Genomic DNA, 17,017 nt, shown 5'->3' on the forward strand with positions numbered 1-17,017 from the left:
TCTCTCTCTCTCTCTGTGATTTTAATGCAAAGGCGACTTAAAGCACTCGGAGTCAAAGTAGGAGATGGGTCGTCTCTTTACCGGTCGACATTCGCGAAACTTTCCCCCCTGGCTTTTTTTTCCCGGAGAGAACGCGGCTCTGCATATTTTCCGACATTTAAACTTATCCAGCGTGGCTGCTCTCTCGGAGCAGCGACGAAACGAGGAGGCGGAAAAGAAGAGAGGCGAGAATGTATACCATAGCTCCGCAACGAATAACTTTCTTTTTTCCCCTGCACATCCGTCCGATTTCTCCCTCGCCTTAGTCCTCGTAATTCCATGAATACCAAAGTGTCTCTTTCTCTTACTTTGTATATTTTCTCTCTGCAACGACTGGGATTGCAGTCGGCTATACGCATCGAACCGATCGAACCGGAGAAGAAAAATGCGCATCTCCTCTCGAAATCTGCTCGAAAAATGTGATCACGTTATTATACGGACTTTGAGATAGAGAGGAAGTGCATGATGAAATATACATAGTGCTTGATAATATCTTCTCTCTAGTCAAGATTTATTTTGTACTATTTAAAGATAATATTTTACATTTTTTATTTTACATTTCTGTCTCCACATTTTATATTTATATAAAATTATAAGTTGAATTGTTAGTTCCTCTCGGAGATGCGAACAAGTTTTTTAACTTTAAAATTTTTATTTCTAATTATGAGCAATTTATTTAAAGAAACGCTACTTTTCTCATTATTGCATTATTAGATATTTATTGTTAGAGAGAAACGAATAAAATCGCAATTTAAAAACTGCAAAATTCGCTGTTATAACATCGTAATTAGCGAAATCGAGCGGCGCGTGCTCGACCTGACCTCAGTTTTACCAGTTTCTAGGAAAAAACAAAGACTATGACAGAGGTACATTGGGGAGTCGAGAATAGCGAAAGTTTCATCTCAATTGGGTGAACGACGTCGACGCTTTCAGGCGACGCCGGAAATCGAGAGAACGTGGCCCGATAGCCTTCGTGTTCCTGTTCGATTTAACTTCGAGGACTAACTTGCGCGTTCACGTTGTTACGAAACTTTATCGCCGCAACAATAATATTTTTACGTTAGTAGTAGTAGTAGTAACTCTGTTAATCCCACAAACGAAACCGTATGTGAAGCTCGAGTTCGATGATACGAGAGTTGAATTTAGTTCAATAAATAAGACGGTATATTATATTTTTTTTCAGTATCCATTTTCTCAAAGATGAATTCATAAAGTTAACAAATTAAATTTGTTCCAGCTTAAAAAAAAAAAAACAATAAAATATCCAAGTTACACATCAAGAAATATCTATAATCTTTTTTAATTATTATAGGTAATACGCAAATTTTCACATCTCGATAAAATTGCTTGTTGAAATGAAAAGAGAATTTGCTTTGTTTCTAAAGTCGATTAATCGGTTCAAATAACGCGTCTCTTTCCTTTTTCTACATATACTGCAGAATAAAGAGATATATGTATTATCGGATACATTATTTGCATGTCGAAAAACGATTCAGTTCTCCTGAATCTTTGTGTAAATATACTCTCGTCCTGCTGACTTTTGATCCTCTGATTCGCTTGGCTGTTTGCTCATAAAATTCAAACACCATTATGTACTTATGAGCGAGCAAATATTTTCACGGAAAAAATTATTTAATCAAAAATACCCCTGACGGGTCATATATTCCGATATCGATCGATTAATTATTAAAGCGAATACATAAATATACAAAAATAAAATTTATATGTCTCGTATAAGAGAATTAAGGGTAATATTTGGATGATTGCACAGTCATACTAACTCGTTCAAGTAGAATAAAAAAAATATTCAGCCTAAAGTCGCGCAAAAAAAAAAAAAAATGCGCGAAGGTTTTCCACGTCACTGAACACCTCGCAACTTTTCTGATGTTTCAGACATGCATTGGCTCGTTTGCACCTGCATCCTCACGGCGACCACGGTGCTTTCCTGCCGGCAGAGCGAGTTTCAGTGCACCAACGGGCACTGCGTCGCCCTCAACAAAGTCTGCAACGTCGTCGACGACTGTGGGGATGGAAGCGACGAGACGCGTCCGTGCTCGCGTGAGTAGAAACTCTTTTGCCCTTCAACGGTTTTGCCATCCCTCGCTCGAAGGGGCTTCGCCGATAAATGCATATCCACTTGACAAGCTAACGCAATCGCGGATAACCGCCGGATGGACCGGATAGGAGATCATTCAGCTCGATCGAAATGAAATCCGAGAAACCCGAGAGCCGCACGCGCATTAAATTCCGGCTTCCGCAATCTCATTTCGAAATGTCTCTCGTTGCGTCAAATGATATATGGATTCATTAAAAAAATTTGTAGCTGGTAAAATTGGAAAATAATTTCCCACAATATCTCTACAAATTAAATTATTCTGAATAGCTTCATTAAAGCGCGGTCAATGCTTTCATATATATATTCATATATATATATATATATATATATATATTCATATATATATAATGTATATATATATATATATATATATTTATATGTATACGTATATAAATATATATATGTATATTAATATGTATATGTATATGTATATGTACCGGCTTACTGTTCGCTTTACAAATACACCTATATATTTGAACAATGCAATATTTTACAATATTTTATTCTCTTCTACGCTTTAATTAAAATATTTTTCACGAGTGAACTAGCGCGAATGGATTTGCGTATATGAGAGAGAGATTTGAATCGCGAATCAAACGTCCGCGTTTAATTCGCAACCGCGAGAGTATTTCAGTCTCTCAATCCCCAATTTATCGAAATGCTCTAGCCCAGTAATTGATCTATTCCGATCTGTTCTCTGGCAGGTGGCTTCGAAACGCGCGATTGCCGGCAAAGGCCGGCACGGGCAGGAATTTCTACTTTGTTATATAAACGCTCTCCATACTTTCTTCTTTCTCATCGTACGAATCAGTCGCTGCGATGCAGCGCGTAAAGACGGAATGAAATTCCCGTAACGTTACAAGAGTGATATTACGGCATAGTTGTTTTCAAAGGGAGGGATGCTCTTTTCTTTCTCGATATTATACGCAGATGTATGTACGACACCGTGAAATTTCAAACGTTTCGATAATATGTGTAATATGGATTTAAATTTTTTTATGTTTTAAGTTTTTAAAGCCGAGATCGTGAAACACGATCGGGAAAAGAGTGATTGCAATTTATTGCCGAGTGAAAATATATATTTGCAATTACAATAATAAAATTGATTATAGAGATACAAATATTAGAGAAATTATATATAGAGAGATTTAAAGGTACGTTTTTTTAAATAAAAATCAAAGCGGCTTTATTATAAAATAATTCACTCGTAATCTCGTAATATCTCTGTGAGATTATTTATGGTAATAATTTAATATATTTTTTATTGCGCGTGCGTGCACAAATTTATATTTCCGTATAAATATAATTTGTAAAAATAACAATTTGTGAGAAACACACTCAATAATAATTATATTAATGCAAAATTAGTATTTTATTTTCCTATGAAAAATTTTTTGTACCAAACGGTATCATGCGTAAACAAGCTTCATAAAATATAACAAGCTTCATAAAATATAACAAACTTTATAAAATATAACAATCGCAAATAAATTGCGTTTATTAAAATTAGCAAAAAAGTATTTTCCTAAATAAAAATTTTTTCTTGTCAATTTAGTGATAAGAGTATAACAATATCAATAAATATTTCGCTCGATACTACGTTTTCGCAAGTGAAAAAAATCCGAAAATCATGCAAACAGTTAATAAAAATATATCGTGATGGATTGGAAATATTCAACTATTGTGCAACGCAATGTAAAACTGTTGCGCTAAATTGATTGTAACAAATCGAAGACTCCAATATCGATTAACGCGCAAATATGATAGGAATCCTGATATTTCTCTACGAATATTTATAGTTTTATTTGCATTAAACCTTTAATTCTCATTCATTGCAATTATTATATATTGCATCAATTCGCGTGTATATAACTGCATCTGGAATTGCGTGAAAATCTGGCGGATGAAATCTGCCGAACTAATGATATAAATCGTAATTCGCGAAAAAAAAAAAAAAGAAAAATTATTTGACGTAACGGTTTATGTCGTCATAGGACGAAAAAATCGATCGGGGTTGGCGCGTACAGCAGCCACTTCATTTCGCGAGAATCTACGATGTGCCCGACAAGATGATCCTATACGTATAAAAGACAAGGGACGCTCCCCTTAGTCAGACCTGCCTGTTATCGACAGATCGTGATAAAATAGAGCAGTTTGAGCGGACGATTCGACGGCAAAAAACGAATTCGTTCCTTAGTCCGACGGTGTCCACCTTTTCTCTCGGCGTCGTCTAATTTCGCGCGATTTATTTCTCTTTTTCCGCACACAAACTTTCAAGATGCCAATCGCCACGTCAAAATAATTCACACAAATCTTTGCGATTTACGCAATTATATTAATTATTATATTAATTGTTATATTAATTATTATATTAACCCTCAGTTACCACTCATTTTTGGCCACCCTATTTTACCACTCATGGGTTAGAGTAACCCATAGTCTTTTTTTGTTTATATTTTTGGATCTAAAGAAGCTATTTTGAAGTATTTTTTTTTCAATCAATACGCCAGACAGTAAGAAAAAAGAATATATCGGTACAAATGTCACCAGATTTCTACGACTCGAGATATTTGAGAAAAATTGAAAAGTGATCTTCTAAAATGTCCAAAATGACACACGTTTAAATTTTTGATACGGGTTAACGTAACCCAGAGAGGTAACTGAGAGTTAATTGTTTGAATATCGAAAAAAAACTTAATTTTAATTTTGGAGAAAAATATCCCTTGAAAGAAATGAGGAATATTCTTGAAATAATTTTGTATTATCTCAATATTAGTGTTAGCTTCTTGGAGCTGCGGTTTGACAGATACGTATAACAAATGGATGTAGCGTGCGATGTAATTTTAATTTCAATCGCGTTGCGACGAAGATACTTCATCTTACCGGTCCAAAAGTTTCTTTGGAAAGGAGAACAGGTGTCTAATTAAATTTCCACTGTCATCGTTCAGCTTCTCCAAAATGGTCCGCGAGCAAAACGCGCGCATCCAACTGTCAATTACAATTTAAGCAGGTGCGTGCGGCATTTGAGAAGGGTTTCGAGTAAATCCCCCGACTGAGTCTTCGCTTCCAAGATAAGCAAGAGAAAGAGAGAGAGAGAGAGAGAGAGAATCTCCGAGTCCTCGAGCCACCACGTGCACGCAGTAAAACGCTTGCGGAAATACACGACGGTCGTTTGCATGGCTGCCGGAATTTACTGAATGCTCCGGCGAGACCATCAGCAACGTCGTAGTCGTTTAATCTGCCAGGGGGTTTTCGGCTAAATCTCCCCCACGCGAGAGGGGCTGTCTCTCTTACCCTTCTCGCCTCGCAGTAGCACTTTGGGCGAAAGCAACCAACCAAAGCAACCCTTTCGAAAACACGGGGAACCACCCCGGCGTGTGTGTTTGGCGTAATTAACCCAAGTTATGAGATGCGTTTATATATGGCGCGTACACACGGTACAACGCGGACAGGAAATTACTTCTGGCAACGTAAACGTCCCTTTATTTCGCGAGAGTAACAATGACTTGTTATTGGCGGCCGCGGAATGAAAATGTTTCTGTTCTCATTTACGTCGAGATGTCTCCCAGTCTCGCTGATCGATATATTAGACTCCGACTTCGCGTTTATGAAGTAATACTTACGTAGAGTAATCGCCGTGAGAAAATAAAAACGAATTGAAGGTCGTGAACACTGGACTAATAGAATTAACTTCCCGATGTTGAAGCTTTATACCTACGTATTTCATATTTTTATAAGATTTCTGCTTCTGCAAGAGATCTCTGCACGATACAAAGCGTATAAAATTTCAAAGCAGTTTGCAGCATTCTCTTTATTACGTACAACAAGTATTGCTTCCGTTATATATTTCGTTCTTTTATTAAAAAAAAAACGAGATGGAAAATATTGTAAAAAATTGAGATAATTAAAGAAAAAAATTGTTCATCTCGTGTGTGTACGATTCTTCAAATTTTAACTTTATTTTAATTATTTGATATTAATTCACGTAGCATACCTTCGCAGGCAAAAATTAATTATATAAAGATATCATTAGCTCGTGCTCTCTCGTGGAGTTTTACGACCTAATTAACGACCTAAATTACGATCTGCGACATAAGAAGCACTACACGTGACATGTAAATGAGCCCGTTGACATTTGATCGTGCAAGAAGCAAATTCCCCTCGCTGATAAAATATACGCGGTACATTGTGCAGGGTTTAATATATTTACATATATCGAGCGTGTTAAGTTTCACTATCGGCGGAGTAACAATTTCGCCGGGAAGAAAAGGATTGCTTGAAAAATGGCGGCGAGTTATCTTTTGGCCGGGGCACAAGCAATATATTCCGGTCACGTATCCATAAGGCTCGTACGGGCCAAAGGAAAGCCTTTACGTAGAGCTTTCGTGACATCGAAATCGGACGAGAGAAGCAATTTTTAAATATATGCAAAGTTGTAAAGATATATAACACGTGTCCAATCAAAAATCATTTCTTGCTTATTTAATTGCACTTAATAATTGATATATCTTTTGATAAGTCTGCAACTTTGTTGAATTGTGTTTCCTCTTTCTTTTAAACATAATAAAATTATAAAGTGTGATTTAATGTGATTTAATGTATTAATATGTTTTGATGGTTTTAAAATAAAAATTTATAATATTCATTAACATTCTAATAATTTTATGCTCTTTAGTTAGCCTGTACTTACATTAATTTTACAATTTTATTTCAATATATAAGAGCGTTATAATTTTTACTAATTTATTATTATAATAAAATTAATAATAAAATTCTTGCAATAAGTTCTAACACATATTACGATATTTGATATATGAGACATGTAAACAATAATAATACTATATATATTTATATATAAAATAAGAGCACATATTCGAAGTGAAACTTGACTAAGAAATTTCTGAATAATATTATCGATTAAAGTTCTCTCACAAGGCGGAAGACATTGGTTCGACGATTGCGGCATTAAATGTCCCATTTATCTTCCTCGTACTTCAATGCGAAACTTTTGAAATAAAATAGCTTGATAGTCGGCCTCCCACCGTTACATTGGGTTATAAAAGGACACAATTTCTCTCGGCTAGAAGCCTCGGTGTTCCTCGCGGAAGAGAAGGCGGCCCGCCAAAGTTACGACAGGTAATAACAAACTTTCGTATTCTTCCTCCTTGCAAATGAAACGCTCGAGCGAGCGAGTTAATTTATATCAATTACGCCGGCTGATGTGATTAAATGTGAGAAAGAGAATGAAGAGGCGGATTAAGAAGTTATATCTTATGTATATCGAGTGCTCTTGATATTTTTTCCACCGAAGAGAGGATTGGTAACATGTCCATTTAATTGCGGATTTTGCACTCTCGTTTTTTCTTTAATTAGATGTTGTTCATATGCGAAAATCATTTTTAAACATTTAGATGTTAAGTAAAAATTATTTCTATAATATGAAACAAATTGATTGTTACTACGAATATGGTACTACAAAAGTAAATATATGCGAGATATATCAAAGAGTAATATATGTAACAAGATTTGACATTTCTTTTTTTGTTCTAAAATTAACAGAAATTCTATTATACAGATAAAACGAAACATGCGTGTCGCGAGAACATCATATGGAAGCGTAATGGAGAATTCCGGAAATAATTAAAAAGAAAGCTTGTAAAGAGAGCAATTGCGAGATATTATTGTCCATTATCCACAGCGTGATTACATACAAGTCATAATATTCTGCGAAATAAGTGCAGAAAGTAGGATTATAACAAAGTTATTTTTTCTAAATTAAGTGTTTTTTCTTTATTTTTCTAGCACTTGCACAAATGTATATATATATATAGAGAGAGAGAGGGAGTGAAAAAAGGGAGAAAGAAAGGGAAAGAGAATGTAAGAGAAATCTCTTCCTTTTTCTCTTTTATTTTTTCTCCTGTCTTGTTGCTCTTAACGGAAATAAACGACGGTATCTTGCTCGATGCTCTCTAGCAAAATTGCGAGAGCCGAATTTGCTAGGACTCGGTACATGCATATAAGAGAGTCCGAAACTCTCGGAAAGTACATAATCACGACTCAGTGAGCAAGCATTTATTTAATATACGCCGCAAAGTTGTCGCAGTTGATATCTACCCCCTGTACACAGGATGAATATTTAGCCATTTAACCTCTTCTAAGAAACTAAAATTACCTTGAGATTACATAAATGTTGTTAACTTTGCGAACACATAGAAATTGTTCACTCTTCACTTGCATAATAATAATACTATTTTTTTCAAGTAATATCAAGCAAGTGCAATATTCAGCTAATACAAAAATTTAAATAAATATTTTAGATTTTATATTATTTTATTATACATATTTCTGTTTTTATAATTAAAATTACAATTGTAAAATTAATAGTTTGTTGATTAAGGGATAATGTAAAAAACTTAATTAACGTAGAATATATATATATATGAAATTTTTCAACACATAATATGAAATTATATTGGATTACATAAAACTGAACTGTAGAATAATCTCTTTCTGTTTTTTTTTTCTACAAAATAAAATAAAGTAATCTTTCATCTGTTTCATAAAATTAATAAACGAAAATTCTGAAAACTTTTCTTATTTTCACAATTAGAAGTAGAATAATAAAATTAACATTTTGGTTGACTAACGTGTAAAAATTAATTAATGTAGAAAAAAAATATATATATATAATTTTTTTAACAAATATGTGAAATGATATTGAATTACATATTCAAAATGATATTGAATAATTAATAATTTTCTCTTTTTTCTTTTTTCCTTCAAAATAAAGTAAAGTTTTTATCTTTCATCTTTTTTAAGTTATTAAATGTGAATGCTGAAAAAGAATAAAATCATGAATTAGAATTTAAAAATCTTATAATTAATTATATGTCAAATATTTTAAATAAAAAAAATTTAATACGTGATGTATTGTCGTTGGACTGATTTTTATTATTTTGTTGCACAGTGCATTTTGGAGGAGAAATCTGTATATCCTTGTTGGCATATATGTTTGATATGGCTGATATGTCAGAAGTCGGAGATAATTTATAATTACACAACGATCCCTCGTGTGATAAAGCACCTACGAAGTTTATTACAAAATTAGTTCTGTGCGCACAATTTAATGTGTGCAATTAAATGTATATAAAATTTATATGTGATTAAACTCTAAAACTGTAAATATAAAAAAGAGATCATTTTATATATATATATATTTTTTTTTATATAATATATTTTTATATATATATAAGCACATAAATAATATAAAGTATTGCAAAATAAGATAAATATATATGTATAATTTTGTAATATAAAAGTGCAATGAAAAATGAGTAACGAGTATGACAACCTTTTGACATGAATTCGAAGGAACTTATGCTGTCGCAGCATTCGAGAGAATGCATCGAAGAAAACATATTATTCGAGATGATACTTGGACTTCTTGGACGATGAACAGATGTCGATATCGGTACAATATTGTAATTCACCGTTTCTACGTTTACAATCTTTGGAACAGACATTGATGATTTTGAATTCACTTCTTTCACAATATCCATGGGCTGAGGAGTAATTATTTTACTGCTGCTGTCATTACTATTCTCTATTTGAAATCGAATTCTTTTTGCTTGAATTTCATCTTGTGCATTCGTGGGAGCGCTATGCTTGACTGGGTTCTTTTTTATATAGTTACTCGGTCGTACTTTAATAGATTCTTGTAATATCTGTATTTCCTCTTCCTGATTGATATCTTTTATATTTGTATCGTCGTCGATTACCATATATACGTCATTATCCATTTTTTCAACTCTTGCCTCTGCATTTAGTGGTACTGAAATGACGTTTGTCTCAATTTTTTCAGTAACGATAGTATTTTTTGTATTAGATTCTTCCACTTGGACTGCAGTACGTTTCGAATCATTGTCGTGAATCGTTTCTACATCTATTATTTCAGGCAACGTTACAGTATTCTCGTTTATACATAATTCTTCTAAGATCAAGGTATTAACGGATATATTATCTGAAAATAGATATAATATATATAAGAATCCTTATTATAATATATGTATATTGATGAAGTAATATCTTTGTTTTATATGGAAAGTATAAAATATAAAATTAGTATATAAAATATATAAAATATAAAATATAATAGTTATATAAAATATAAAATTAGTTTCCACCATCGAGAACTTCGTGAGCCCACTGATGCCGCATTTTCGGATGTATCTGATTTGAAGAGTACATTTCTCGATATGGTACATGATTAATCTTCGGCGGTCCCATGTCAAGTACTTTTTGTTTTCTCAATTTTCTCTGATCTTCTTCTTTATTACGATATACTTGCAGCTATAAAATTAATGAATTAAATATCACGGATATAAGAGAAAGGAGTGTGTGTTTATATAAATTAATTTAAAAATGTATACCATATACCTCTATTTCTACCGATTGTAATTCTTTTTCACATCGGTCCACATCTGCTTTCAAGCTCGTTAACTTTTCATCCAAATTCGCCCGTTCCACCATCGCGGCAGCGAATTCAATTATCTTAGAACGTGTGCGGATCCAGTTAATATGTTCTCTCTGCTTAGTAATCTTGATTATTTCTTTTATTTTATATTCCATAATCATGTATTCTATTTTGAGTCTCTCCAAATTGATCTTGAGAGTATTTCTGGTTTTTGCCAACGGAAATTCCTCGTACATATTCTATGAGAGAGAAAACGAGAAAAAGGATCAATCAATGTCTTTTAATTATTATTTAAACAATTTTTAAATTTTGAATGATTATCGATACTCGCTATACTAACCCGGTAAGTATGCCATGCTTCCTCGTACTCGGCAACAAGATCTTCATACTCTTGCGTTCTTATTTGATTCAGTTTGGATTGATCATCCATATTTACTTTCGTCAGTTCAATAATCTCCGAGATTTCGGCAACGTTTTCGTTTAATCTGTATAAAACGACAAAGTTTCAATATGTGTAATGACGATAGTTATTTAACATACCTTGTTAAAGACTCATTCAATGTTATGTTAATCTTCTCCAGCATCGCTATCCTGGCTTTCAGCTGTCTTCTTTTATTGAGTTCAGTGCGTGTCACTTCTTTTTTTTGTTTTATATCCTTCATAATAGCTATGGAAAAGCCATCGACACCATTGTTTTAAAGACATTAAAACACAGAAAAAAAAATGACTTTACGAAAAGTTTATTTCTTCCATGTTGTGTTGCATTATATGAGAATTTTTACTTACCATCCAGCTTTTCCTTGGCTTCCTTAATTTCCATTTTCAAACAGGTTTTTAGTACTTTGACAAATTGGGGATCATCGTAATTTATTTGATTATCTGTATTCATTTTTGCTTCTCGTCGAAAATGATCACCTTTACACGACATGATTATTCTTAAAGCGAAGTTTGCCACTTCGAATGACCTGAAGTTGAAACTTTCAGCCAAGTCGCGACAGCAATAGGTATCATAGCAACAGAATAATAAATTCCAATAAGGGTCAATTTCACGTCGGTTACCTTAAACTATATATACTTATATACTATATCTTTATACTACTATCTCTTTTCAGATATGTTCTTAAAAGAAGACAGAGATATAGTTTACCTGGAGATTAAAGTTAACTTTGATGAAATTGGCTTTATATGTGATTTTAAAAAAGGCAAAAAATTGTCATTTCACGCTTACGAGATATTTTATAATTTTTTTAAAATTAAAACCTACAAGCATTATTTTACAATAAGCTCGAGAAGCAAATGTACCGAAAGTTTGTTCTTTAGTTATTCGTGGTTGGCCTCCATTTGCGACACTCTTCGCGAAACGTATGCTATAAATATATCTACTCGGTGTGAAAGAAAAATGGAAATGTGCGCGCAGAGATTCCACCTTACACTCTTATATCTCATCCCATCTTTGCGCCGTAAAAATTTCGATACTTTTGTGAGATGTCCGGCCGCGCGTTTAGTTTACTATGCGAAAGTTCGATCGTTTGCCGAACGGTCGTAATTTGAGATTAAGGATTCGTTAGGTAGAACGGCTCATTCCCGCGCCACCCCATATATCTTGGCGATGTGCTTTGGCACGAATGTAACTTTGGTCACGAAAGAGGGCAACGACGGTGCTGAGCAAAGATAGCGAAGGGAACGAAAAATATATGACCGAATTAATCATAAATCCCGACGAATTTCGCACGCGTGTGACATTTTATATTTATCGTTATGTCCATATTGTTCTCTTAAAAAAAAAAACGAAATAACCCACTTCTTAGCTGTATGAAAGATAAGAATGTAATATTATTGTGAAAATAATATTTTTAGGTGCTAAGCAATATAAAATCGAGAATCTAAAAATAGAAATATAGAGTGTCCTAGAAGCCACTGTGTTATTACACAAAATATCCTGCATGTATAAAAAAAAAAAACAGGTCAGTGAAATAACGAAAGTGACACGCGTGTCACTTGAAAATGATACTTCATCTTTTTTCCACGTTTATTTACAGTTGAAGCGATTGTAATCGAAGCTTTTAACGAACGATGATTGGTAAACCAATCACTCATATATAGAAAAAAAGTTAAACAAAAATATTCGGTTATTTAGATAGACAGTTAGTAATCGGAAATTCAACGAAAGTTTTTTATACGCTGATAGTAAATAAAAAATTCACCTATATATACATATATAATATATATTTATGGTATACATATATATTTATGGTATATGTAGTGATATTTTTCATTTTTAAAACTCCATGTTAAATATTACAGATATATATCTAATTTCTCAAAATTATTAATTTGCGATCATAAAATTTATTTTTATTTTTATTTAAAAAAAAAAAAAAAATACACCGAGAGAAGTTTCACGGTTTACATGCATTTCAAGCTAAAGATTCATGCACGTTTGAGAGCCAATCGATACTTGAAAATCTTTTTGTCTCGTAGTATGGATTCATTACAACGTTCCATTGCCACGATGGCAAAATAATCGTTTAATTTGTCACGACCGCTGAACATTGATCCGACCGCATATCCCTTTGTCAATCACGGAGATACACAGAGGGTGGACCAGGGCGGTTTGCAAGTTAATGAAAACGAGTGACAGCGGGATCAACTTATCGGCTTCGAAAATTGATATCGAACGCGTATATTCGGCGATATATGTGTACCGGCGGAAAAATATCGGTAAGGAATATCTAGTCCGGATATCTGTCGCGCTTGTGTGCGCTCGTCGACGTTTTGGAGGGACGTTTGGAGAACACGACGTGTTGGCTGTCGGCCAACCCAGTCCGCATTTGGGTCAAACTGACCTCCATCTCTCTCGCCGGATCCTGCATCACTCTCTCCCCGTAAGAGGGAATGGCTGCGAATGAGAGCGGACTCTGTTTCTTCCCTAGTGTTCCTAGTCGGCCTGTTCCGCTGCTTTTACCCCCGGACACGGGGTGCACTCTCACGGAGTGGCGCACTTCATCGTGAAAGATTTGTAAATGCAGCACCGAGAGGACAGCGATACGAATAACAGGAGGAGCTTTCGACGAGACTCGCAAAAACAGAACGTCGACTCTTTAGAGATTCAGGGAAATGCGTTATTAAATTCTTTTTATTTATATCCAAGATGTAATAATGGCTTTTTATAATACTGTGAAAAATTAATTTTGGTATCTTGGTATCTCATACTTTTTTGGATCCATTAAACGAGGAATTAAAAATTCAGCGAAATGCGTTATTACATTTTTATTTATATCCAAGATGTAATTTTGGTATCTTGCTATCTCATATTTTTTGGATCCGTTTAATATAATATATCGCCGATCGAAGAAAGTATTGAGTGACTTAATGATTGTGCCATTTTTTTTCTAACTGAATGTTAAAATAATAAGAACGTAGATATTTGAGAATCGCCAGACAGAATTTAAAAAAAGGTAAGAATCTTCTCTCGACCGTACTGGCAAATATTATTTATTCAATCACAACGTTTCGACCCTTTTTTGAATCCTTATATCAAGTGATTTGTAAAAATAAAAATAAAATTATAATTTTAAGATGTCAAGAACGAACATAGTGTCGGTTTGACAACACGTCAAGACTCTATTAATTAAAATTTTATTTAAATATAAATTGTGTTTAAATATAAATTTTATTTAAATATATAATTGACCTTTATAATTATAAATTATAATTTTATTTTTATTTTTACAAATCACTTGATAAGGACTCAAAGAAGGGTCGAAACGTTGTGATTGGATAAATAATATTTGCCAGTACGGTCGAGAGAAGATTCTTACCTTTTTTTGAATGTTAAAAATTGAAAAATAAAATTTAATTACGTGAGAAAAATGTCATCATAAAAGCATCGGAAAGATAGAAACTAACACGGCTTTTTTATGTAGATGCATCAGAAGCCGTTAAAGCTCGCGGCATAATTTATGGCGCGATCATTTCGTCGGTAGTTTCTAGTCCGCTTTGAGACTAATGGAAATCGTACCTGGGAAGCGTGAGCAGCAACCATAAAGAACGGACTGTCTATACCACGCCCATGAATACCCGAGGTTATCAATGCTTCGTAAAATGGGTTATCATTGAGTGTCTCTCTCTCTTTCTCTCGTCAAGCGATATTTTTCTCGTTTCCTCTATTATTGTTATATCAACCCCGCAGGGATTACTTTACGGATGCTAAAAGAAATAACAAAAAATCTAAGAGGGAGAAAGAACCTAATACAATTCAGAAATATTTTTTTTTAATTATTTAAACATAATATTTGTAAAATATTGTAGGAATTTTTCTTTTTTTTTTTTTGCTTCTTCGAAATAATATTCGCCACATATTTATAGAAAATATGAATAAGGGGAGGCCTTTTTTATCGATCACTCATGGATTATATTGACTGTAACTAAAAGCAACCATACGTACGTGTGGATGTATACGCGTGGCTGTATTCCCATGGGAATACTTCGATTTCTAAAGGCTTTAGATTTCCTGCAAACAACCTGCTCTGACGCATTCGCACGATCTATCCTGCGAATCGGTTTTCTTAAGCGAAATTCCGATGGAAGCGTGCGAGAGATTTATTCGCGGCGCGGGCAGACATGTACGATAACAAAATATCGGGATTATGAATCTTTCATGGACGGCAATGCTCCCGTTTCGAAATTGAAACGAGAGCGAAGTGCGGTGTGGCTCTAGAATGAAAAGGGAAAAAAACGCACAAAAATGGAAGGGGAGATACGCAGAGCAAACCCGACGCCGAATAGGATCCTTTCACAGCTGCGTCAATAATTGATCGCCAGAACGTAGATGAATGTTTATTGGCATTGCTGGGAAAGGTAAGATAAATACCGTGTCGCGAATCCTCCCGAACGCGAACGCCTGCATCTCTACGGGATCGATTTTTCTCATCGCATATATGGAGAAATATATAGTCGCGCGTGTATCTTCCGCGAAGCAGTTTACCCTTTCCAGAAACTGATGCAACTCGCTGGCTCGTCGAGTAACGAGTAATTTCTGTCGTCGTAGGGAGACTCTTCAAGCGAGCACACACACACACACACACACACGTGAACAACGGTAGATTTTATAAATGGATGAAAGTTTTCAATAGAGGGAACGAGGTAGAAGGACCGTGGAACTTTGTACAGCGGAAACGGGAAAGTAGGTCTTATGGAAACCGCTGATTAATCTTTAGCGGCGCCTCTCTTTTATGCCTCGCTGAAAATCAAGGGAGAATTTTGTTATTCCGCAAAAATAGCTGTCAGCATCTGTAAATTTGTTTTGTCGAGAAGAAGCTCGTCCGTAATCAGGTCAGCTGGTAAAATAAATAAGCGATTACGTAACAAATGTTGTTGAGATGTTACGGCGTGTTCTTCACCGATTCAATGAGCTTTAAAAACAATTATCGCAAATAATGAAATAATCCATTTTATGAAATGAATACTTGTAAAAAAAAGGAATATTAAATGTCTCTTTAATACCGCATTTTATTTTAATAAAATACCGCGCATGAAATAATTCAAACTTTTAATTTAATCTCGATAATTGACATATCGCATTTAATGCCTTTCTGGTCTTATAAAATAATTAATTTAAAAAAAGAGATTCATTGTCAGAATACGCGTATATATCAAAAGCAGCTTTGCAATCTATACGGTAATAAAAAAGGACTTTAAAAGGGTAATTTTTATCGAATACAAGATAGGAAGTGAACTGCGAAGATTCGTAGTTAATTTCCTCTTTTCCTCGTTAGCTTTTTTTTTATTTCGTTCAACGCTCTCTTCATTATCTATTTTTTTTATGCTGCCGGTAAGTAAAATCAATACGTCTCTGCGATATAAAACTCTATAAAGCTAAAGAACGAACGACCGCGACTGAAAGCTTTCTTTCGCTCTGTTAATTTTTAAGTCGCGCGAACCGCTGCACTTTCGAGGGAAAATAAAGTTTTGCAGAAAATAATCTTGGACTAGAATTAAATTTATAAATTTCGATGTCTTTAGATCACATTTTGTGATCTAGATCACCCTTTCTCCGCCTCCCCCTCTCTCTCTCTATCTTCCTTTACTCGATCATCAATCTTTTGCAACGTCATATCACGTCGACTTTGCGAAGTTTAAAAAAAAATAATAACAACGTTGCTGACGCAAACGGCGTGAAGCTAAATGAACAAGCAAGAGAAAGTAGGGCAATTTGCATAGGGCGTTCGATCAAAGTTCTCTCTGAGCAGGTCTCGAGTGATGGGAATATGATAGAATCAGGTAGAATCAGGCGAGATATCAGCGATTTTTAAAAAATATAATATAATTTTCCTCCATCCGTATCAATAACGCGTATGTTTTTTTTATATCAATATAAAATTTATATT

The 17,017-nt window shown here is 34.1% G+C and overlaps 2 protein-coding genes across 5 annotated transcripts in view; one reads left to right on the forward strand and one right to left on the reverse strand.

Annotated features, from left to right (window-relative positions):
* Positions 1–17,017, forward strand: part of LOC114929117 (uncharacterized) — a 161,155-nt gene that overhangs the window by 111,808 nt on the left and 32,330 nt on the right. For all 4 annotated transcript variants that reach the window (XM_085480095.1, XM_085480094.1, XM_085480097.1 and 1 more), the window contains one exon: positions 1,933–2,097. In XM_085480095.1, the coding sequence (XP_085336221.1) occupies positions 1,933–2,097 (165 nt within the window). The remainder of the gene's footprint in view (positions 1–1,932; positions 2,098–17,017) is intronic.
* Positions 8,798–11,835, reverse strand: LOC114929116 (uncharacterized). The gene is made up of 8 exons (XM_029300528.2): positions 11,415–11,835; positions 11,169–11,295; positions 10,969–11,113; positions 10,592–10,867; positions 10,339–10,504; positions 9,507–10,175; positions 9,078–9,239; positions 8,798–8,990 (listed from the first exon to the last, which is right to left on the reverse strand). The coding sequence occupies exons 1-8, from the start codon at positions 11,554–11,556 to the stop codon at positions 8,935–8,937; spliced, it is 1,743 nt and encodes a 580-aa protein (XP_029156361.2). The 5' UTR covers positions 11,557–11,835; the 3' UTR covers positions 8,798–8,934.

This window comes from Nylanderia fulva, unplaced genomic scaffold (assembly GCF_048542155.1).
Source record: "Nylanderia fulva isolate GAGA-0341 unplaced genomic scaffold, ASM4854215v1 Scaffold14, whole genome shotgun sequence".
NCBI classification, from domain to species: Eukaryota; Metazoa; Arthropoda; class Insecta; order Hymenoptera; family Formicidae; genus Nylanderia; species Nylanderia fulva.

Coding starts and splice junctions, on each gene's coding strand:
- LOC114929116 (XM_029300528.2), bottom strand. CDS start 11,556: ATGTCGTGTAAAGGTGATCATTTTCGACGAGAAGCAAAAATGAATACA. Junction 11,296..11,414: donor AGCCAAGGAAAAGCTGGATG/GTAAGTAAAAAT, acceptor GCTTTTCCATAG/CTATTATGAAGGATATAAAA. Junction 11,114..11,168: donor TTGAATGAGTCTTTAACAAG/GTATGTTAAATA, acceptor CGTTTTATACAG/ATTAAACGAAAACGTTGCCG.